Source organism: Nicotiana tomentosiformis, chromosome 5, assembly GCF_000390325.3.
Source record: "Nicotiana tomentosiformis chromosome 5, ASM39032v3, whole genome shotgun sequence".
NCBI lineage: Eukaryota > Viridiplantae > Streptophyta > Magnoliopsida > Solanales > Solanaceae > Nicotiana > Nicotiana tomentosiformis.
In genome coordinates, this window is record NC_090816.1 from 82779944 (window position 1) to 82804856 (window position 24913).

At 41.0% G+C, this 24913-nt stretch overlaps 1 protein-coding gene and 1 long non-coding RNA gene across 10 annotated transcripts in view; one reads left to right on the top strand and one right to left on the bottom strand.

The window, feature by feature from the left end:
* The window catches only part of LOC108948455 (uncharacterized), a 110632-nt gene that overhangs the window by 66982 nt on the left and 18737 nt on the right, over positions 1-24913 (top strand). The gene's annotated exons all lie outside the window — the stretch shown is intronic.
* On the bottom strand, positions 13725-17013 carry LOC104118199 (uncharacterized). Of its 9 annotated transcripts, none has more exons than XR_011407886.1 (3): positions 15788-16982; positions 14905-15000; positions 13725-14106 (listed from the first exon to the last, which is right to left on the bottom strand). XR_011407886.1 is itself a non-coding variant. In XM_009629399.4 (2 exons), the coding sequence occupies exon 1, from the start codon at positions 16816-16818 to the stop codon at positions 16645-16647; it is 174 nt and encodes a 57-aa protein (XP_009627694.1). In that variant the 5' UTR covers positions 16819-16961; the 3' UTR covers positions 13767-14546; positions 16624-16644. The 9 variants fall into 9 exon arrangements, 4 of the variants coding, with proteins under 4 accessions (XP_009627694.1, XP_009627695.1, XP_033517694.1 ...); XR_011407885.1 differs by having other exon boundaries at positions 13725-14546; positions 15788-16981; XR_011407884.1 differs by having other exon boundaries at positions 13767-14106; positions 16624-16961.

A 24913-nucleotide genomic window follows, 5' to 3' on the forward strand; every position in this document is an offset into this window, starting at 1 on the left:
AATCAATAATTCATGGAGTCTCTCCTCCTGACAAGAACCATTACCTCATTCAGAATTGAATAACGATATTTTCCCTTTTATGTTCCTTATATAAATCTGGTTGCAAAAATTTCAAGTCCAATAATCTCGTCTCCCCAGTACAAGTTGCTCAGGCAATAAGCCGCCTCAAACACTGACTCAGATCTCATATGACTCCATCAATGCGCCGACAAGCTACAACTCGAATATAACACATAAGGAGGAACGAACTCTGGAAAAGAATTACCTAGCCCGCGTAACGAATAAAACGGTCGAACAAATGTTATAAACCCTCTTTAGAGGATGAGAAACAAAATATGCATGAAAGATATAGGGAACCGTACTCAACATAACACTTTTGCGGCGTGCAACTCGATCCAAACATGATACCGTTGCTGCGTGCAACCCGATCCAAATAGCGTACATGTGGCGGCGTGCCACCCGATCCACTCATAACAATAAATAAGGACATACCCATCAAGCCATAATGCTTCTACCTACGGAATACCGAATATTGGCTACAAGCACGCCAAGTGCAAAAATACAACTCTAGGGAGACGGATAGTGCAATACGCCACAAAACCCAAGCACGACTAAGGTACGATAAATGACCTGCATCTCAAGAGCCATCCTGCTCATATGACACCACAAGATACACGGGACCTCAACACATGTGAGAATAATCAAGTCGTCTCAATCAGGCACAACCCCCATAGTTCACAACCAAAGGAATATAGCGCCTTCTAGGCATAAACTCTCACATCAACGATAGTACCAAAATCTTCATACTTGGTCTCAATCTTTAACAATCAAGTGACTAGCATGTCACACTCATACAATCTCCCCGTGGGGTACGCTCCCACAACCTTCTGCCCAGGTAGCCAAGTTCGCACATCCATACCACCAACTGTACTAATTTTGTAAAGCAGATCAAGAATCTGCAAATCAATACAAAATGCTCCTTCCACAGAACGCCATTCCCAAGCGACACTAGGATAATGTTATCTTACTCTGAACATCTAATTCTTCCCAGCTCATCCGAGCTCGTGACATTTTTATCAACACCGAACCGCAACCCTAATCCTCCATTTTCAAATTCTCGTGCCGCTCACTACACCTATCATGCCGCTACGCGATAATACACGCATTCACCACAACCCTTGAACTACTAGTAGAATTCATTGGCTAGAAACCTTTCACTTAGCTTATTTCAGATGAACCAATGTAACACACAACTAAATTCTCAAACCGCATAAAATACAACCTCAAACCGTGATCTAAACCGTCATAACTCTTTCGGAATCCATTTACACAACAAAGCCATTTGAATCAAATACCTCCCAAATCGATCAGGTCCTGGTAGTTGTCAAGCCCTCACGTACAACCACAAACTACATGTATAACTTTACACAACGAAGGAACTGGTCATTACCACCACCATGCCGATTCAACCATTACTAACAGACCCAACTTCTTTTAGTTTACTCTTGACTAGACTTGGAAATATAATAGTCCCATTACAACATAACGAACTCAATCCGCACTCATCCTGAGTGACCCGAATCGCGAGTCCACATCATCTCAATACCCATGAACCACCTCATACCCTTCTCAAGCGCGTAATAGCATCTCCAACTGGCACCCCCAATTTGCAAGACCTTCCGCGAATCCGAAGCTATTTCTTCCTTTACTCCCATACTGCACCGCATACCCGACAGTGACATAGAACATTCCAAGGTCCATTCGCAATCCACTGTGAAAACTCGATCCTTAACTACACAACAGACATGAAATCCTTAGACACTACACTTTAATTCTTGAACCCACTAGGACCGTTGTTGAGAGTCACCCACTCTAACCTGATCTCGAACATAACCGAACTCCAATGCTCTACTAACACATGAACACCCTATCAAAGAAGCAACCGGCTGAATTGTTTTCCTTGTACATTACATCCATAAGAAGCATACACTCGGAGTCCTCCCAAATCCTGCACCTCAATTGATAAGGCAAAGTATAGCACGCATTCATCGAGTTCCTTGTTCGACTCACTCCTGACATTTCCGTTTTCTTAGTCATAGATAATCCACCAATGCATCGATAACTAGAAACTGCACCGGCAGACAACCACGTGATCCGATCGTATACGGTGGGGCTCCCCGACTTAGCTTTAAGCTACCATTACATAAACCTGGAACCCACGAGGATTCCTCCTTCTTAGTTACCATGATCCCGCACCTCTAACCCGCCAAATTTCTCAAAATTTCTTGTTAAACTTTTCATGAAGCATTTCGAATTATCAGTCACAATCACATATTCAACCTTTTATTGGGTAGCAAGTAGTATTCTTCGCAGAAGCTTCATCAATATCATGCAACCGCTAACCTGCTCATAGGAGATAACCCACCTGTGGAATTCCTTACCGACATTTTCCAACGACGCTGCACTGGGTAAAACTACCACGTAATCTATAAATTCTCCTGAACTCATGCTCGCTCACCATCTGTATAAGTCTGCTTCTTCCCTATTGACAACAACTGAAAGTTCAAAAATACCTTCCGAACTCAAGTCATATTGCATCTGAAACGATAATCAAATCTTCACACCCCTCTTCATTTCAAACAAACTCCTTTCAGCCGTATTCGATCTTTCTCAGTACAACAACCACCATCCTAAATAAAATTCGTAGACCAAATCACCTTTCATCGCGATTCCTCTAAACTCTCTCAAAGCACGTGGCTATCCTACCACAGAATCTATATGTTACTCTCCCACTCCCACTTCGGTCAAAACCTCTTCTTTAAGCAACTTTCCGACCTCTGTTGTTCATCTTGACCTGCTAGTGATTCAACTACTGTGAGACACTTCATGACATGTCAACCCTCATACTTTGCTGCCCAACCGCTGCCTTATACCAACTCCCTATCTGTAGCACCGGAGCTAATGAATTGCCACCAACTCTAAACTTCCTAGAAGATCATCTTTCCCGTGCCATTAACATTAGAAATACCAATTCGATTCTAAACCACTGCACACCGCTCTCTCTGACAACCGCCCCTCCGACACCATTTCACAACACCCTGCCCCGAAGGCAAAATCAAGAAGACCATAGCACCGGAGAACCTTAATGCGTTCAAACAAGGACGATGACACCGCATCATAATGAAAATTCCACCACGCTCGAAAATACCAAGTCTTGTTACTCCATCAACCAAAACCTGAACATCCATAGTCCGATTGCCTTTCCTTTTTTGGAATTAAATGCTAAACCTCTAATTCATGCACCGAAAAATCCTCCTTTCAAGTCATTCACTACCTCAACACATAAAGGAGCACCTTACCATTACACCAATGTTGTGCGATAACAACGCATAGACATCGTAGCAATCTGTGCACAGTCTCGAAACCATAGAAAATTTAGATACTGAGCTGGAACAAAAGAACATCCTTCCGCAAGGCGACGATAATAGCCTGCCCGAACATGCAGGGAAAAACATCTTGTGCCACGTCTGCAGTAGCACTATAACTCCTTGTCGCCCAATTGATAACAAGCACTTCGCGTCGCATAAGATTGAGTAGAAAGAAAATAAAGGCACAAGCCTCAATGGAATCAAACCGTATGACGAGGAAATCAAGAAGGGAAGTGCTCCTAACAGCCTTGTAGCCTCTCGAAGATAAGTACAGACGTCTCTGTACCGATCCACAAGACTCTACTAGACTTGCTCATGACTCATGAGCCCTAAGTGAACCTAACGCTCTGATACCAAGCTGTCAACCAAAATCCACTAAAGGTCATGATGGCGCCTAACACCCCCGTCAGGCAAGACAACGGTGATTGATCACTTAATTACTCATTTTGGTATTTTAAAATCATAGCTTAAATTAATTAAATAGTATGAAATAGAACTTACAGGGTAAATGGTAATATTTACACGAACCACCCGTAGGAACCCCTAAAATCCGGTGTCACAAGTGCATGAGTATCAACTAGAAAATATAATAAAATACAACATCTGTCTAGAATACAAATTAGATAGGAGAACATAAATAACTCTAATGGAGACTCTGCAGACTGCGGATCGTATCATGAAATGTAGCTCACGGTAAAGTCCCCATAATAGCCGCACCTCTATGCCCAAAAGACCACCAGACATGTATGTACCTGCACATAAAGTGCAGCAAGTGTAGCATGAGTCCGTAAATTAACGCGTACCCAGTAAGTATTTAGCCTAACCCTAGAGAAGTTGTGACGAGGGGTCAACATCAACACTTACTAGTGGTCAGATAAGACAGATACAGTAGAAGTAAACAGGTGTGAGTCAGAGTAAATAAGCGAAATAACAAGTATAATACGTGGTGCAATCCTCCTCTCTGCAATAATGCAATCTATCAGTTAGTAGCTACCTCCTCAATCGAAGTATATATATAATGGAACTTACCAGATAGGTCGTCACAGTTCATTCAGGAAAAGCTCACAGATATGCTGGCTTCTTGCCAATTATTACGCACGACTTCATAAGAGTATTTTATAGAAATGCCAAGGCGTACATACCGATCCATCGTAACATTTCTGAACCATAGATACATATATTTTATTGCCGAGGAGAACGGCCCGCTCCCATGAGAGTGTGGTACAAATTCCTATCGAGGCGTACGACCCGATCCATCATAATGTGTGCATTGTCGAGGGTCGAACGGCACGAACTATAGATGTATCTAGCCTGCCGAGGCGAACGGCTAGATCCCATTAGAATAAGAAGCTATGATGGGTCCTTGACCCCACTCACGAATAGACATGTGAGTTATAAAATTTATGGAAAACCTTTCGATGAGAACGCATAACGCATGAGAAATTCATAAGAGGAGTACAATTATTTTGCGGCAAATCATGAAGCTCGTCGAATCTCTACAATAGCAAGTCTATCACTCTACACAAGTCTAGTCTCAAGTCGCAATGTAAAATAAAGGAATTTAATAGGACAGAGACAACTCAAATAGTACAGTTATAGCATGGCGGGAACCTAAGTCTACCTGGACATAACATGAATCTAGCTACGCATGGACTCTCGTCACATTGTGCGTACATTGCCCCCCGCAATAAGTAGCACATAACAAATACATCACCTAGGGGTAGTTTCCCCATCACAAAGTTAGACAGGAGACTTATCTCACTCTGAAGATCCATAACCGGCTCCAAAGCCTTTCTAACACCTCAAACCAATGCCCGTCAATCCAAAACTATTCAAACAAACGTGAACCCCATGAAAGTGTTGAACAAGCTCCTAACGAAGAGGCAAAATATTTTTATGAACAGTTAAAGGTCGCTAGTCGTCCACTAAGTGAAGGGAGTGTGCACTGTCAATTGTCTGTTGCGGTTAGACTATTAAGTATGAAATCAGATACCAATATTTCTCAAACGGGATTGGATTCTTTCATTGGCCTTATGAGTGAACTAGTTGACCCAACTTTCAATATACCTGAAGATTTCTATAAGGCTAAAAGATTGGCTTCTAAGTTAGGACTCTCGTCTATGAGAATCGATTGTTGTGAAGATGGTTGCGTGTTGTATTATAAGGGTGATGCAGATTTAGAAAGTTGTAAATTTTGTGAAAACCCTCATTTTAAGCGGGTTTCCAGCGGGAAGAAGGTTGATGTGAAGTCGATGCATTATTTACCTCTTATTCCAAGATTAAAGAGGTTGTACTCATCGATGAGTTCCGCTCCTCATATAAGATGGCACTATGAAAATAGAAGGTCGTCCGGTGTTATATGTCATCCTTCATATGGGGAAACTTGGAATCATTTTGATAGGACGTATCCGGATTATGATAGTGAACCAAGGAATGTTCGGTTAGGTTTGTGTGATGATGGTTTCACGCCATTTTCGGTTTCTACAACACAATATTCATGCTGGCCGGTCTTTATTACGTCGTATAATCTTCCGCCTGAAATGTGTATGACTAGTCCATATATTTTTTTAAGTTGTGTTATTTTCGGTCCCCGCAATCCAAAGGGTTTGATTGATGTATATTTTCAACCTCTGATTGATGAGCTAAAACAGTTGTGATATGATGGAGTTGAAACATATAACATATCAGCTAAGCAAAATTTCAACTTGTGTGCTAATTTAATGTGGACCATTAATGATTTTCCTGCGTGTGGAATGTTGTCTGGGTGGATGACTACTGGAAAGTTAGCATGTCCTTACTGCATGGAAAATGGTAAAGCGTTCACTTTTAGACATGGCCGAAAGCAGTCATGGTTTGATCATCATCGTCAGTTCTAGCCAGTTGATCATGAGTTCAGAAGGATGAAGAATGCATTTAAAAAGAATACAGTTGAGCATGATTTACCACCTCCAATTTTGTCCTGTGAGAAAATTTGGGAGAGGGTTCAAAACTTCACTAAAGTTACTGAGGCCCCACCTTCTAGATTTCCTGGATATGGTGTTACTCATAATTGGACAAAATAGAGCATATTTTGGGAGTTATCATATTGGAAGGATAATCTTCTCAGACACCATCTTGAAGTCATGCATATTGAAAAGAAATATTTTGACAATTTATTCAACACAATGATGAATGATAAGAATAAGACAAAAGATAACCCGAAGGCTAGACTAGACTTACAAGAATATTGCAGGTGACCTGAATTACATTTGTAGTCTGTGAACAATGATAAGGAGTTCAAGCCAAAGGCCAGCTACACATTCACTTTGGAACAAAGACGACAAATTTGTGAGAGGGTTACAAACCAAAAGATGTCTGAGGGCTATGCTTCGAACCTGGGAAAACGTGCTGATATGGTTGAAAGAAAGCTGACTCATATGAAAAGTCATGATTGTCATATCTTCATGGAAACCTTAATCCCTATTGCATTTTGTGGTTTGCCTGAAAATATCTGAAAACCCATCACAGAGATAAGTTTATTCTTCAATGACTTATGTTCTACCACATTAAGGGAAAAAACCTATTTCAATTGAATCGGAATATTCCTATAATCAGTAATAAGCTTGAAAGGATTTTTCTATGTGGTTTCTTTGATATGATGGAACACCTTCCAATTTACCTTATACACGAGGCGTGACTTTGAGGGCCGGTTCAATGCAGGTGGATGTATCCATTCAAGAGGTAATGATCAAACCTTGATTGATTCTTGTAATTTTCTTTAACATTATCGTCTAATATGACAATGTGCAGGACTCTCGGCAAGTGTAAACGATTTGTTAAATAGAGGAATAGGATTGAAGGATCCATATGCGAAGCCTATCTTGCAAAGGAAGCTGCTCATTTTTGTTCTTACTACTTCGACAGTCATGTGCCATGTGCTAGAAATAGGCCCAATCGACACAATATCGTGATTGAGAATGATCCATTATATCCACCAATGTCCATATTCAATCAACCAAGCCGAGGTTTTAAAGATCGATCAAAAAAGGGGCCTAAGTAGTATGGAGTACAAATCGGCTTCAAATCATGTGTTGCTAAATTGTCCGGAAGTTCAACCCTTTCTTAAGTAAGTGTTGACGTAAGATTAATTTACATGGACACTATTTAATTTGGTTGATGCAACTAACAAAATTTTCAATGTGGCGCTCAGTGACTTTGTGAGTCAATTTGGCCATGATATTGCATATTCTACATTTGAGGCATGGTTTAAAGAGTGTGTAAGAGCATCTTACATACTTTCTCACATGTGAATATACATATTTGGTCACTTGTGAATATACTAGATCACTTTTGAATATACCTGCTCACTTGTGATTTATTTAACACTACATGTAGGTCAATAATCCAAACAACGGTGTTAATCAATTTTTGAAAGATATATCTTGGGGACCTGCACCTACGATTACAACTATGTCTAAGTACTTTATGAATGATTACAAATTTCACACTGAGGAATACTCCAAATATAAAAAAGCAATAACAGTGGGGTGTGTGTCAAAGGTGGTAAAGTCAACCAGGATGGGGAAAATGATTATTATGGTGTGATCAAAGAGATTCTAGAATTATCATATTCAGGTAGGCCAAATAAGAAGATTATACTTTTTCGATGCAAGTAGTTTGACCCAACACCTAGAAGAGGTACAAATGTACACTCGCAGTACAACATAATTGAGGTTAATAAAAATAGGGAGTATGATCGCTATGATCCTTTTATAATTGCAGAAAAAGTTATGCTAGTGTATTATGCTCCATATCAATTACGGAGGGATAAGGCTGATTGATTGGTTGTAATCAAAACTAAGCCAATTGGTAGGGTGGAAGTTGAGAATATGCTAGATGTTTCTTATCAAAACGATACCTCAAGTGTTAACCTGTTACGACCCGGTCAGTCATTTTGAGAGTTATAGCCCCGCTTCCCCATTTATTGCTCATTCCCTGCTTAATTGTTATTATGTGACTTGCCGGGGTAGTTGGTTCGGGTCTGGAGAGGTTTCGTAATTAGTTGAGACACTTAGTCTCAAGGTTGGAAGCTTAAGTTGAAATGGATGACTGAATGTCGAATTACGTGTAAACGACTCCAGAATGGATTTTTGATGGTCCCGTTAGCTCCGTTGGGTGATTTTGGACTTAGGAGTGTGTCCGGATAGAGATTTGAAGGTCCGTAGTTAAATTAGGCTTGAAATGGCAAAAGTTGGAAATTTAGATGTTTGACCGAGAGTGGACTTTGTGGTTACCAGGCTCGGATTGGGGTTCCGGGAGTTGGAGTAGGTCTGTGGTGTCATTTTTGACTTGTGTGCAAAATTTGAGGTCAATCAGACGTGATTTGATAGGTTTCGGCATCGAATGTAGAAGTTAGAAGTTCAAAAGTTCTTTAGGCTTGAATCGATGCGTGATTCGTAGTTTTAGCGTTGTTTGATGTGATTTAAAGGCTTGACTAAGTTCGTATCATGTTTTAGGACTTGTTGGTATATTTGGTTGAGGTCTCGGGGGCCTCGGGTGGAGTTCGGATGGTTATATATATGTGGATCGGGTTGCACGTCGCAACAAGCCTTATGGATATATATATGTGGATCGAGTTGCACGCCGCAACGGGCCTTATGGCCATAGGTGGATCGGGCTTCACGCCGCAGCAGGTATGGTACAATACTGAGTGACTGAGTGTGACGAGCGAGAATTAAGACGGTCAGATTGAGTGCTCTCAGAGTGTGAGTACTTGGGATTTCACTGTGTTGCATCACATACGGTTTTCACATTGTCATGTAGCTATAGAGACGTCATACTCTTCTTATCAGTCACACTTGGCATATTTTATCAGTGCTAAACTTAATTGTTGAACCTAAAAGCATGCCTATTTTTCTATATTGTTAAACTATGTATCTTTACTGTATTGTTTGGGCTTGTCACTGCTTTTAGACCACAGGTTAGACTTGTTACTTATTGAGTTGGTTATACTCACGCTACACCCTGCACTTCGTGTGTAGATCCAGGTATTTTCGGCCACGGCGGTTGCTGATTCCTGACAGTTCATCAGTTCGTAGTTCATCGAGGTAGCTGCCTTGGCGTCTGCAATCCTTGACTCTCCTCCTCTATCCTTTAGTCTTGTTTATACTGTACTACTTTCCTAGACATTGTTCCATTGGTTAGACCGTGTTGTTATGTAGATGCTGATGTACTCCGTGACACCTGGATCTTATGGGAGAATTTTGTACTGAGTTACGATGTTTATATCCAGTTTTTACGAGATTCTCACTTATTTAAATTTATTTCAGTATATTTGGAAATTTAAAAAATGTGGTATGTGTGAGATGTCGGCTTGCCTAGTACCATGATAGGCGACATCACGACATGTTGAGTTTTGGGTCGTGACATAACCAAATGGTGGATGATCAGTTAGAAAATGACTTGGAGCATCCTCAACGCATATTAGAAGAAGCTGATATGGAGGAAATAACAATCATAGAAAATGAGGACGACGAATCACCTGATGAAAATGAAATAAGTGAAGAGGAAGAATTTTCAGATGAGGAAGGATACTTCGAAGACGACTAGCCTGTTAGTTTTTTCAAGCACTCTCAACTTATATAGATTTATATTCTCAATTCTAACATTTTCTTTAATTTATGCAGATGACTAGTAGGGGTCGAGGTAGGTCTAGGAAGGATAAGAGGCCTATTGATCATGAGGATAGTGCGACACCCTCGCTTCCTTCCACTCCGCACTTGTATCCCTCCGCTGCTGATGGCCGGCAGGAATCTTCTAGGCACACAAATTTTTCACCACATCTATCTACTCATTAGACTACCTACCATTCGCCCTCCCAGCAGTATTCTTACCATTCTCCACCACAGGGCTATACCCCGCTTCCTCCACATGATCCTGCATATAGTTACATGGGTCCACTGAGTCAGCAGTCACAGGGCCATGTGGTGATACGCCTGTCATCTGTTCCATTTGCTTCACCACCACCTGGATCGCATCCATCTAGATTTCATCCACCCAGATCGCAGCAGTGGTCTGGATCGCAGTAGGGGTCTAGATCGCATCCATCTTTATTAGCGACCACGTCTCCCTCTCCACAGAGTTCGTCTCCCAGCATTTCTAGACTTCACCTTCGGGATAGTAGCATTGAGCCAGATGCCTCCCCTTCTACGCACATTTCAGATCCATCGGAGGATGATGATCCATAGGAAGTGCGGTATGATCATTATCATAGAATGATCACCAGGCCTGAGGGCAATGGGTAAGATTTATTTATTACTTCTTTGTTTTTGCTAAATTATAATAGCTAGTCTTGTTTATTTAATGTAATTGCTATGTTGCAGGTTCATACCTAGTCATCAGACTACAAAGATAATCACTGAAGCTCTTGGCCGGTTGTATGATGCACCCTATGCGACTTGGAGTGAATTTCCACCGAAGCTCGTGGAGAAACTTTTCAACCAATTTAAGGTTTTAATACAATTCTTATCTATTTAAGCATTATATTAATAATATTTTCATCTAACGTTACATACTTCATTTGCAGACTAAGTGTGCCTGGGAGGACTGGCAAAACAGTGCCATTCTTGTAAATTTTGAGTTCAAATGTCGTAAGAGACTATTTGATTCTTTTTGTTCTGCTCGAAAGAAGAGCAAGAAGCTTTCATGGGTTCTACCGCATTTATGGGAGGATCTGCTGAGGCAGTGAACCACTGATAAATTCGAGAAGAGGAGTGAACAGGGAAAGAAGGCCCGAGCATCTGAGAAGAGTGGCTCCTTGCACTGTGTGGGTGCAAGGAGCATGGGGAGTGCGAGGTGACCACTGGTAATTCCTTAAAATATTTAAATCTATTTTTATTGAACTATATTTATATATTTTAATTTAGTTAACATGTTTTATTATATTTGTAGGAAAAAACTATGGGAGGAGGATGACTCATGATGAGTTTTTCATGGAGACTCACATCCGGAAGAAGAAGGCACCGACAGATCCAAGTAGATGGGTCGAGGACCGGGCGGAGACTACATATGTAAGTTTCATAACTACTATAACCTGAAATTAATATTTATTATATTATATAGTTAATAATTTTTTATCTTCTAAATAAAGGTTCGCTACAAGACTAATGTGGAGGAGTACACTCAGAGCTTACCACCGAATGAGCAAGGCGAGCGACCACCCCTTTCAGACGAAGAAGCGCAGAAGATATGGTTGGATGTTGTTGGTGGTCCTAAAAAGGGGATATCATACGGCCTTCCAGACAGGGCTTCCGCCCAGTGCGAGGTATAGGGACTTCCGCCCAGTGCGAGGCAATTGATAGGTCGACTCTCTCGGGTATGGAGAAGAAGATCGCAAAGCTGAAAGCACAGTTTGAAGAGACAAAGGCTAGAGAAGAAAAGAGAGATAAACAACTTGATACCCTTCAAGTTCAGCTAGAAAAGAGGGACCAACAATTTAATGTCCTTCAAGGTTAGCTGGCCAATCTTCTTGCTAGTGGTGCTTTCCCGATTCCCCGGTCTCGTGAGTCTTCCCCAGATGCTAATCCTTCTCGTCATGATCCTTCGAACCATGCCGACGATGAAGCTTCTAGTAGTGGAGATGGAGATGATGTAGTACAAAACACTCATTGAATGATGTTTGAACTTTTAACTTGTGAAATGTTTTGTTGTTGGGTATTTTGAAACTCTATAAATATTGTTAATATAGTTTTGATAGTTGTTGTTGTTGTTATTGTTGTTATTGTTGTTGTTATTGGTTGAATGGCAGCAATGTAATGCTTTCATTATAGGTGATTGATTGTTGGCAGGTGGTGTAGCTGTAAAACAACTGTATTCTGCCAAAAGCTTACCCAAAAAACTGATCGCCTACCGACAGAAGTCAATCGGAAATGTTCATTTAATTTTTCGGCCGACTTCGGTCGAATATTTGATTTTAAATTTTAAATATTTTAATAACACTGACCGACTTCGGTCGGAATTTTTTATTTTAAATTTTAAATATTTTAATATTACCGACCGAGTTCGGTCGGAAGTGAACAATATTTAAAAAAATAAATAATTAAAATTCCAACCGAAGTCGGTCGCTAATTTAAAAATAATTAAAAATTATTTTCAAGAATACCGACCGAATTCGGTCGGTAAGTTTATTTTGTGTCAGATTATTTGGTCAAAGTGCGTTGAAAATTACCGACCGACTTCGGTCGGAAATGTCGACCGTCTGCGATCGCCTCGCATTAAGACCATTATTTTTCGACAAATTGAAAACGGTCGAAAATCGGTCGGCTTTTGTTCAATTCCGACCGATTTCGGACGGTTTTCCTGGACGCTTTTGGCCCGTTTTCTAGTAGTGAGGGTAGTATTCCTTCTATTGCCAGTTCATCCTGAGTCTATTGGGGTTAACAAGGATGACGATGAATTGTTATCAAAAGAAGAAGAAGAAGTGAATGAACCTCTCTTGAGATCAGACAGCGAGGGGGAATCAGTTGTGGGTTTTATAGAAGCATGGAGAATCCTGGGGTTGCACAATTTGCTCTTTGCCTTTTCTTTGTCAAGTTGGTGTCTTACACATTTATCTTTTGGCCCCCCTTCTACATTAGCCACACAGGTATGCTATATTTCTCGTGTTATCAGTTATTTTCTCACTCTGTTATGTGTAGGTATGTATCTACCCTTTTGTCTGTTTAATGTTACAATAGCTATAGACGGAAGATACTTGTCCAATGAGGATTCTGGAAACTTATCAACATTGTTTGATGTTGGAGGGGTAGGAGGAGGAACCCTAGCAGGTTGCATCTCTGATCAGTTGGATGCTAGAGCTATAACAGCTGCTAGCTTCATGTACTGTGCTATCCCAGCCCTATACCTATATCAAAACTACGGACACATCTCCATGCTATAAACATCATCCTAATGTTGATTACTGGAGTATTTGTGATTGACACTTGTTCATTGATAACAACTGCCGTTTCAGCTGACCTAGGAACACAGAGATCTTTGAAGGGCAATTCACGAGCACTTGCAACTGTGACTGCCATAATTGATGGAACTGGCTCAATTGGTGCTGCAATTGGACCATTTCTAATGGGTTACATTTCAGCTAATAGCTGGAATGCAGTTTTGCTAATGCTGATGGGAGCAGCTTTCATTGCTGGTTTGTTTTTGACCAGGCTAGTTGTAGTTGAGGTGAGTGACGTGATTCAAGAATTAAGGTCCCAAGAATGCCAGATACTTGCGATCTGGCCAAGAAGTCGTGTACAACTTGTAGAATGGGACACCTACTAATTGAATTTGTTGATAATTTATGTATTTTACCCCATCCAGTTGCGATCGAAACATTGTTCAAGTAGCTTCTGTAATGCCCCCGAGGATGAAACTCGTTGTTTAACATTACATTTTCAGAAGAGGGATCAGCCAGATATAAAACAATGCTATACGACCACTTAAAACAGACATCGGTTCCTAAATAATAACAATATCAATTACAATAAATAAAACCACGAAAGGGTAGCCCATCAAAATAACTTGTTAAATCCAACAGCATGGAGTCTGCTACTTCATACTTCAATAGGTCCACTGTACGGATTGAAGGATTGTTTTCCCTATCCAAATAGCCGATTGTTGATGCAACATCTGGGTGCGAACTACTAAGCTTCCAGTGTGCCTATCAATGATATCATCAGATCCAGCTAGCACCAGAGGACCAAAAAAATATCTTTCTTTTTTACAGCTCAAGGCCGAGGGACAGACTTATATATGGTTATGCTATTCAGGGAAAAAACATTGGGACACGTATCATGAGGTCGGTAATAAATTGTGCTTAAAGGATGAATCAGGGGTTGGTAAGTAAATTGTTCAAAAATGTTGAGAACGTCTCCAAGAATGCTTGCACACACTATGGAGGCTATGCAGACAATATGCTGCTAAGAGAGATAAAGAGCAATTGTCTTGGGGCTATAAAGTAATGAGGAAGCACAATCTGACGTTGAATCCAAGTGTAGGTTCTGGGTGGCAACATGTATGGTTTTCGAAAATTTTATCTTTGAACAAAGAATCGAGGCCAATCATAAAATTAGTTAGTTTCACCTTGGAAATGGAACTGCCCTGCACCACCAACGAAGTTCAACATTAACATAGGGGAGAATGGTAGACCTCAACTGCATTCTTGTGGAATCATCGATAGGAAAAGAACTCAATTCTTCCCAGTATATTAACAGGTCAAGTATTACCAATGGATAAAGGAGTGCCCCACAGGCGTTTGAGAGTCTAACAGAATACTTGCATCACTATTACTACTCACTAAAACCCTACTTATGGTGCTAGCTTTTGACAAATTTAACTTTATAATCCTAGTGAGGCGAACCTTTTGATAGGTTGAGGGAGAAGATCCGTTTAAAATTAGCCAAATATGTCAAAATCTGATAACTCAAGGCAAAATGTATGAGCAAGCAAGGTGCAATACCTCTCAGAGCTTAGAATTGAAACGTCATGAAGACATACTAGCCTTTCTTAGGAGCTAACCTGAGCATTAACTGAACATGCTAAAACCCATTTGATCCTGAAAAATACTATAACATGTTAAGATAAGCTGGATAAACTCCTTTCTACAATCAACTGTTGTGGAGATCTATGCCACGGTATTCATACACCTATATCTGGCAATTCAAAGGAACGAGTAAACTACATATGCATGTGATCATTTTAACAAACATACGGCTTCAAATGCATTTTATTTGCAACCTTTGACCCCTTTTTTTGTTGTTGTTGATAAGGTAAGGTTTTATTAACTAGTACCAAGATGGTACCACAGAATTACACATAGCTGCTGCTGGGAGTATCCATGCAGTTAGTTACAACATTTCCCTAACAATTCCAAGAAATCCATATATTGATCAATGTTTTCTATGAGACTACTTTTACACCACAGAAACAAATTAAGCAAACACTTGTTTTTGACTCTAGGAATCTGATCTTTCTGGATCTCAAAACAAGCTATAAGTGCTGTGAAGTACCAAGGGAATAAGAAGCAACTCCGCAGGAAGTAGCCAATGCACCAGATATAGCCACAATTCCATACGCTAGAGAAGCCTTTAAGAAAACAGAAGCGCACTTTTATCATCAATTGTCCCCAATTTCTAATGGCGTCGGAATGAGTGACATGGGTCTAAGTGATACTTTTGCAAAATCATGTTGCTATTTAGTTTCTGTTTTCAGAAAAACATCCTTCCACATAACTGTTTCAGAAGATAGTTTTTCTTTTTCCAGACACTATAATCCTACAAAAATTATTTTTCAAAACCTCTTCAGAATCATTCAAAGGTACATTACACTTAGACTGTTCTTACCTCCCAGAAAATGCAATCTCTTCAGAACACTGAGGAACAGCGCCAAATAGGTAATAGCTGCCGGACCAGTGTCAGACATCACAGAAAAGAACTTCCAAATGTGTTCTGCTTAGTATTTTCAAACGATCAACCAAAAAGCTAGATGGCTAAGTCCCAATTAGAAAATGTCCTAGAATCCGCAGCCAAACAAACATTCCACAGTTCCTTGGTATGGTGCAAATTTCAATGTAAAAAGGTCTAAAGGTAGCCGACTAAAAGATTACAATATGCAAGCAGCCAATTGTACGTACCGGACAAATTATGCAACTATTCACCATTACAAACAAAACTTCTAGCTGATAAACCATGAACCAGAATGGATGCATAGCAACACAATATTTAACAGGAAAATTTTGTTATAAAATTGTATTATTGTAGCTCTCAGTCTCTATCTCAAAGGATTGGTAGTGAACACTGGTCTACCATTCAGATCTTTTCCTATAAAAGGAAAGGCAATCAGTCTAAAATCCTGCTAAAACTTGAGAGATTTAATTGGAACATCGAGCGCCACATAAACATAATTACACAAATTTAAGTGATACTAATTGAAGATTGAGTACGCATTCAACTGATCGGTCGGCCCAAAGGGCGAAATTATTCCTCTGGCGCACAGTTTGATATAGAGAAAGTCAAGTAAAAAGGCGAGCGAAAAATCATCATTAACAGGTAAAATTTACTTGAAGATTTCAATCTAGCATGCTATAAAGGTCACACAATTTTTGATTGTCTCGGTTGAACTGTTATGGACATTAGAAATAAGTATTCACGAAGGAATTGGGGATTTAGGAATGGTTAACCTGAAATATGGAGAGTGAAATCTAAAGGCGATCGCCAGGCTTGGGGGGCTTGCGATATTTCTCTTCGACATCTTTGGCCTTGAATAAAGCGTTCTCAATAAGCTTTCGAATGTTGGGGACGTTGTAGTTCTGAGCTATGTATATTCCGCAAACAGTTCCTGATATGAATGAGAAACTGCTCCTTATAATCCCCATCACACTTTTCCTGTTCCCTTTTTCCGGCAAGTGCTGAGATGTACCCTAAGTGGAGCGATTTGCAAGACAACTGGATTGAGGATGTAGCTGCCCACCGCACGCAACTGCCTTTTTTTCTTCTTCAAACAGACTTTTACTTTTTTTTTTTATTTTTTTTAACTATTCAAAAAATGATTGCTCATCAAGCCTTGTTCCATTGTGTGGAAGAATATTCTACTTAGGGCTACGACTAGGAGTACCATTTTAGGATCAGTATTGTTTACCCGTAAAACGATACAGTTAAATTTATAAGTAATTTTTAGATAAATAAATTAATTTAATCCTGAAATAATATAATAATCAAATAAATACGCAGTACTTAGCCTTGGAATGTAGATGAAATAGCAAATATAGTTACTCCGTGAACACGATTTCCGAACACATCAATGATGAGATCAGAAAGCAAGAGAGTGAAATTGTATAAAGTTTTGTATAGAATATAGTATATGTTCTTGCCAGAAAATTCGTGTCCTTTACAATGGTAATTAAGCTCACTATTTATAGTTATGCCTAGGGAAAAAGATCCTAGGATCATGCCCTCCTTTAATGCCAATTATGAGGGTCATTGATGAAGATATAACGTTGAGTGTAAATGCCAAATTCTTTGTAATGGATCGTCGCTCTTAACGCTGTAGAATATTCCTTAGTAAATGCTACCGGGCGCAGAGCATTTAATATATTTTTATGAACGTTATCCATTCCGGTGACAAGCGCAATGACTGTGTTCGGTGATAGTCACCCTGCTTTCCGGTGACATAACTTTGTGTTACCGGAAAGTTGGTAGAAATATCTTTTTGGCGGGAATTACTATAATTCCCTCTGAAAGTCTCTGACGGTTGATTAGACACACGTCTTTCTGTATTTAATGCCCCGAACACGCGTTATCTCATGATTCAACACAGCTTTTGCCGATTATCGAGGTAATCATGGCCATGAATTTAGCCTCCAAAATTTTACTTATACGCAACTTTCTATTCCTTTGCGTTTCACAATTGCTCGAGCTTTTGATTTGCATCCTTGTTTTTCATTCTTTTTCTAATTTTCTTCAAACACAAACTCTTTTACCTTCTTCTTTTCCAATGGCTTCTTACTCCAAACGTGGTGGTTCCACAAAGAATAAGAACAAAACCAAGGATTCCGTTCCTCCAACAGTGGATTCCATCATCCCAAGAAGGCTTAATACTTCGAAGGATTTTGAAGAGAAATTTCCTACTGCTAACCCTCGTACATGGGCTGCTAGTAGGTACCCTTCTTCGATTTGTCCTTCCAGTATTCCTGCTGTGAAGGAGGACTACCGCTACAATGAGTTGGAAATTAGCGCTCTTGATCTATCGGAGCGAGTGACCCTTCCCAAGGAAGGTTTTACATACTTTTTCATGTATCCCTTTATTTTGGGTGCGTTTTCTTTGAGCGAAGCGCTTGATTCCGTGATTGCGGAATTTTGCCTTCGCTACCAGGTATGTTTGGCATAGGTAAGTCCTTCAGTGTTGAGGACGATCGCCTGCCTCTGACGCTTGTGCCAAGAAACTGGGGAGGAGCTAACCTTAGCTCTTGTGATGAATCTCTATTCCCCCAAAATCTTCCGCGGGGGAATGATAAACCTTTGCAACTGTGGCCACCATGCTTTGTTGTCTAGCATGGATGATGACAATGACCATAGGTGGATGGAACGGTTCATTGCAGTTGCCACCAATGACATTATTCCGACAACGGCTTCATCCTTTCCGGTTGCTTGGAACCACACTCGTAAGTTCTTTGTATAATATTCCTCTTACTAAATATTCTTCTATGGACATATCATCTCTTCACTCTTCGCATGTTTCAGCAACTCGATGGATCCCACCGGTGGTGGAAGGTTTGAACCGGTGGGTTCAGAAGATTTGGACGTCACAACGCCCGAAACTCGTTCATGGAAAGATCTGGCCCTTAAATACGAGTGGAAGGCCAAAAATCATGGTAACTCTAATTTACCTTGCCTCTATTTTTGTATATGAAGAACTTGGTTGAACCCTTCTGACTTTGTTCATGCAATTAGGTCTACCTGCGGGCTCTGTTTATATCCCCGAGGAGGACGTTTTGGCTGATCTTGCTGATGCAGCGAAGCTGCTTCAGGAAGCACTTACTCAAATCTCCGGGCCTGTTTCGGGTGCAAATACTTCTTCACGGAGTCCCCGGTTGAAGGATAAACAAACAAAGAGAAGACGCTCCTCCGCGACCGGGGAAAAGAATAAAAGGGCAAAGGTTGATGCCCCTGAATCATCTCCGATGGCGATGATGACTGGTCCTCCTTCTGGGTCGGTCGTAGACACTGTGGTGATTGATGATGATGAAGAAGTTGTTGATGAAGGAGCTTCTTTACACAGAAGGCGACGATCCTCATCATCTCAACAGGATGCTCGACCTGTTGAGATAGTTCTCGGCACTTTGGGGAGAATCTGATTTGGTAGAATATGCGAACTCAAGTTTTCGGCCCCCAATTGTTGCAACCAGTGTTGCGGGGCTGAGTACCGGGTCCTTGCCATCTTTGGTTGGCGAGCATCAAACAACCAACACTGTATTTGATGCAGCTGATTCTCACTCCTTAACTCCATCAGCTTCATCTCCACCTTCACCAACACCAGCAACTGCTACATCATTTCCATCTTCGTATACTGTTCCACCAGCGGTTGCTACACCATCTCCATCAGTCGCACCTGACCATAAAGAAGGTGTTCCTCTTCCACAGTCCCCAGTTCATGGGAACTTGGGGCAAAATTATGTTGCTCCTTTTGAAGATCCACAAAGGAGGAGGAACATCACTCTTTCGGTCTCCACCGGGTGCAACCTGCTATCGCGACCGGTGGAGATTGCTAATTACCTAAAGCCTTTGACTTCAAAAAAGGATTGGGAAAAGATTTAGACACTCTCGGGAGAGTGTTTGTTGAACAATGCTATGCATAACACCACAGCGGTACGTTCCTTCCTTCCTCTGTTATTTCTTTTAGTTTGAACGAATGTATTCTAAATTGTACCTCTTCTTGTTTTATAGGCCAACTTTCTTGTTTCTGAGGGCCTTCAAAGGTTGATTCGTGAGAAGGAAGAACTTACTTCTGAACGGGATCAGTTTTGGCAAAACGGGACCAGACTGTTCTCTGCCTCTCGGAACTGGAAACTAGGGCTACTGAGGCAGTTATTTTGGAGGCTCATTTGCAGCAAAGCGAGCAAGAAGTGGTAACCCTTAGCCAAGAAATTTGGGCCGCTAAGGGTTAATTTTGATGAGGCCAAGGCTAAATGGGCAAAAGTCCAGAACGTCGTTCTTGCTGCAGCCAACTGTGAGACTGTCTCCGCTGAAAGAGTGATTAACTTGGAGGCAGTCTTGAACTCCAAAAGTGAAGAGCTTGCTACTGCGGAGGTGAAACATGACCAGCTATAAGAGAAGTACAGGAAAACCATTAAGCATAATAGGCTCTTTAGTTCAACTGTCCGCGAGCTCGACGTCAGCCTCAAATCTGCTAGATCTGCCTGGGAAAACCTTTCCGCCAAGGTTACTCAACTCAAAGAAGAACTCAAGCATCGAGCTACTTCCCTCATTGTTGAAAAAACTTATTCCATGTATAGCATGAGGAGAAAAACCTTGGAAGAGGCCAAAGCTGGTATTATTGACATTGATGCCAAAATTGCTAATGCCCGAGAGCTTATGTTGGCTGCAAAAAATGGACTCCCGATGCAGTCTGATGCTCTAGGTTCTTCTGATTCCGATTTCGAGTTTTCAAAAACTGAAGAAGGATCGGAAGGTGATGAGGCCGAAGACCAAACTGGGGAAAGCGTTGAGCCATCGGCAGAACCACCTACCCTTCCCGGCAATGCGGATACTTCTCTTCCTCCTGACTCCAGGGGCACTGCAGTCTAGCTTTTCCTTTCTTTTCCCATTTTGTACTTGTAATGTTTTGGCCTGTTCTTGTAAATAAAGACATATGTTTTTGTTCAAGTGTCGTTTGAGTCTTACTTTCGTTTGAATATCCATGCAAGCCTTTAACTTTTGCACTTGCTCAAGCATTTTGCGCATGTTGTTCAATTCGCACCTTACTATGTGTAGTCTCGGATGCCTTTTCTTCGAAGCATTTTGGTTCCGAGTATTATCCCTTTAACGTGAGGGTGTTTATGAATATTTGCGCAAGTTTCCCTTTAATATGAGGATTTCTATGAATATTTGCGCAAGTTTGCTTTTTGCATCCTTTTCAAATGCGGTTTCGGGTATATTTTTCCCCAATGGCATTTTGGATTCCGGGTATTGATTCTTACGGAACCAACTCTTTAACGTGAGGGTTTTTATAAGAGAGGGTCCTCTTATGTTTACGGTGCTCTTGAAGAGGACGTCTCATGTTCATTACGGCACTAATATTTGAAGTACTTGTTGAACTTTCAAATAACAAATTTAGCTCATCGTTCAGACAAGAAACAAGATAAAAGCAAAAGGATTTTATTTTATTCCTTCTGTTTTCAGAAATTACAGAAGCATTTTGCTATACAGAAAAGAAATTGCCTTTACTTGTGGCCATCTTGTACAACTTGTTTCTACGGAGCTGGCTGCGCAATCCTCAGTCCCGATGAAGCATTTTGTTTCTGGATTTTCATTCCCGGTTGACGTGGCAGTCAATGTTGTCATATCCTCATATCATTCCCCTCAGTGTTCGAATGTGAAGAATGTGAATTGGAACACTGAAAGTCCTGTATCTTTGAGTGTCCTACCAATGAATTGCTAGGTAATCCTTCACTCGGAAACATATCTTGTTTTCCCTTAGGAATCCATTCTATCGAGCGAAAGAATACCTAACAGTCCTCTGGCGGGTTGTGTCCATGAACGTTCGGGTAACCTCTGTTCGGTAGCAAACTTAACTTCCCGGTGGGAATTTGCTATCGAACCAAAGATTACCTAATCGTCCCCGAGTGGAAGCTTGTTCGTTTGCCTTGCTATCAAAGGTCTTATTGATGTTGTCTTTGTAGTATGCTTTCTATCGTTGTCTCGTTAAAAACCTTGCCAGAAAAACCCAATTGGGACAAAAACTGAACGAAGGGAAAAAAAGTGCAGCACATACTTCCTGTTTGAGCATCGTCATCATCAATAATATCTTTTGAGGTGTGCAACGTTCCAGTTGCTGGGCAATTTGTCCCCATTCTCATTCTCCAACTCGTATAAACCTTTTCCAGTGATAGCTAAAATTCGGTAGGGGCCTTTCCACGTTGTACCTAGCTTTCCCGCGTTGAGCTCCTGTGTATTTTGTGTTACTTTCCTTAGAACCAAGTCTCCTACTTTGAAAAAATGAAAGTTGGCTCTTTGATTGTAATATCGCTCCATCCTCTACTTTTGAGCTGTTATTCTCACGTGCACCAAGTCCCTGCGTCCCTTGAGCAGTTCCAAGTTGATTAGCATTGCTTCGTTGTTTGATTCTTTATTTTTCTGAGAATATCTTAAAGTGGGTTCACCCACTTCAACCGGAATCAGGGCTTCAGCACTGTATACGAGGGAAAAAGGAGTTTCTCCTGTACTTGATTTGGCCGTTGTTCGGTAGGCCCATAGAACTTCGGGCAACTCTTTGGGCCATTTGCCTTTTGTTGCTTCCAACCTTTTCTTGAGGTTTTTAATAATCACTTTGTTTGTCGACTCCGCTTGACCGTTTGCGGTTGGATGATAAGGCGAAGATGTGATTCTCTTTATTTTCAAGTCTTCGAGGAACTTTGTAACTTTTGAATCGATAAACTACTGCCCATTGTCGCATGCTATCTCTTTTGGTATTCTGAACCTGCAAATTATATTTTCCCATAGGAAATCGACCACTTCGCGTTCTCCGATCTTCTGATAAGAACCTGCTTCCACCCATTTTGAAAAATAATCAGTCAAAATTAAAAGAAACCTTACCTTTCCGGGAGGCGGTGGCAACGGTTCGACGATGTCCATCCCCCATTTTATGAATGACTATGAGGACAGAACCGAATGTAAGGTTTGTGCCGGTTTATGTACTAGTGATGCATAGTGTTGGCACTTATCACATTTTCGTACGAAATCTTTGGCGTCCTGTGCCATGCGAGGCCAATAATATCCTGTCCGTACCAATTTCAACACCAAAGACTCTGCGCCTGAGTGATTGTCGCATATCCCTTCGTGGATTTCTCTCATGACATAGTCAGCTTCTGATGCTCCTAAACACAGGGCCAGCGGACCTTGGAAAGATTTTCTATACAATTGGCATTTCCTGAAGCTATAATGTGCAGCTTTGGTGTGTAACGCCCGTGATGCTTTGGGTTCGTCGGGCAACTTTCCATGCTCGACGTAGTTTATTATTTCGTTTCTCCAGTCCCAGACCAGACTAGCCGAATTCACCTCATAGTAACCACCCATATCAAGGACTGAGCTCATTAGTTGTACCACCGTTCCGGACTCTGGTCCCTTTATTTCCGTTGATGAACCTAAGTTTGCTAATGCATCTGCTTCTGCATTATCCTCTCTCGGGATATGAGTGATTTACCACTCACAGAATCATACCAAAAGAGTTTGGACCTTTACCACGTATTATTGCATACGTTCTTCTTTGGTATCAAAGATCCCGCAAACCTGATTTACCACCAGCTGTGAGTCACATTTGATTTCGATAACCTCGGAATCAAGTCCCCGGGCCAATTCGAGCCCTACAATCAAAGCTTCATACTCTGCTTCATTATTAGTTAAAGGGATCGTGCTGATGGCTTGCCTTAAGGTTTCCCCCGAATGCGTGATTAAAACTATTCCGAGCCCGGGCCCTTTTACGTTCGAGGCTCCGTCCATAAATAAGGTCCAAACCCCTGATGTAGATTCCGACACCATTACTGCCTCCTTAGTTCCCAGAGGCAGCAATCCCGGACTAAAATTGGCCACGAAGTCAGCCAAGACTTATGACTTAATTGCAGTCATCGGTTTATATTCTATGTCGAACTCACTTATTTCGACGGCCCATTTGCCAATCTGCCCGAGAGCTCGGGTTTATGAAGGATGTTCCGCAAAGAAAAAGTAGTCACCACAGCTATTGGGTGGCATTGAAAATAGGGCCTCAACTTTTGAGCGGTGACTACAAAAGCTAAGTCCAGTTTTTCCAAATGTCGGTAGCGAGTTTCTACTCCCGTTAAAATTTTGCTAACATAATAAATAGGAAACTGCGTACCTTCATCCTCCCGGACTAAAACTGCACTTACCACAACTTCTGAAACCGCGAGGTAGAATAGCAATGCTTCGCCTTCTTCTGGTTTCGAGAGCAATAGAGGGCTTGACAAGTACTTCTTCAGGTCCCTCAAAGGCTGCTAGCACTCTAGCGTCCATTCGAAATTGTTCTTCTTTTTGAGCAATGTAAAGAAGCGATGACATTTTTCCGACGACCGAGAAATGAACCTGCTCAAAGCTGCTAACCTTTCTGTGAGTCTTTGACTTCCTTCACATTTGATAATTGGTCCGGAATGTCGTCTATAGCTTTAATTTTGTCGGGGTTTATCTCAATTCCCCTTTGTGAGACCAGAAACCCTAGGAACTTACCGGAGTTGACCCCGAATGCGCACTTTTCGGGGTTAAGTTTCATGTTATGCTTTCTCAAGATATCAAATGTTTCTTGCAAATACTTAAGGTGGTCACCTGTATTCAAAGACTTAACGAGCATATCGTCTATATAAACTTCCATGGTCTTTCCTATTTACTTTTCAAACATCTTATTTACGAGCCGCTGATAAGCGGCTCCAGCGTTTTTCAACCTGAAAGGCATTACATTGTAACAATATGTACCGAAATTTATTATAAATGAAGTCTTTTCCTGATCTTCCAAGTTCATCTTAATTTGGTTGTACCCGGAATACGCATCAAGGAAACTCATCAGTTCGTGCCCGACCGTGGCATCAATCATTTGATCGATATTTGGCAGTGGAAACGAATCTTTCAGGCACGCCTTATTAATATATTTATAATTTACACGCATACGAAGTTTATTGTTCTTCTTAGGAACTACTACTACATTGGCTAGCCAGTATGGATATCTTACATCTCAGACCGAAATTTTTTTAA

Coding starts and splice junctions, on each gene's coding strand:
- LOC104118199 (XM_009629399.4), bottom strand. CDS start 16,818: ATGGGGATTATAAGGAGCAGTTTCTCATTCATATCAGGAACTGTTTGC.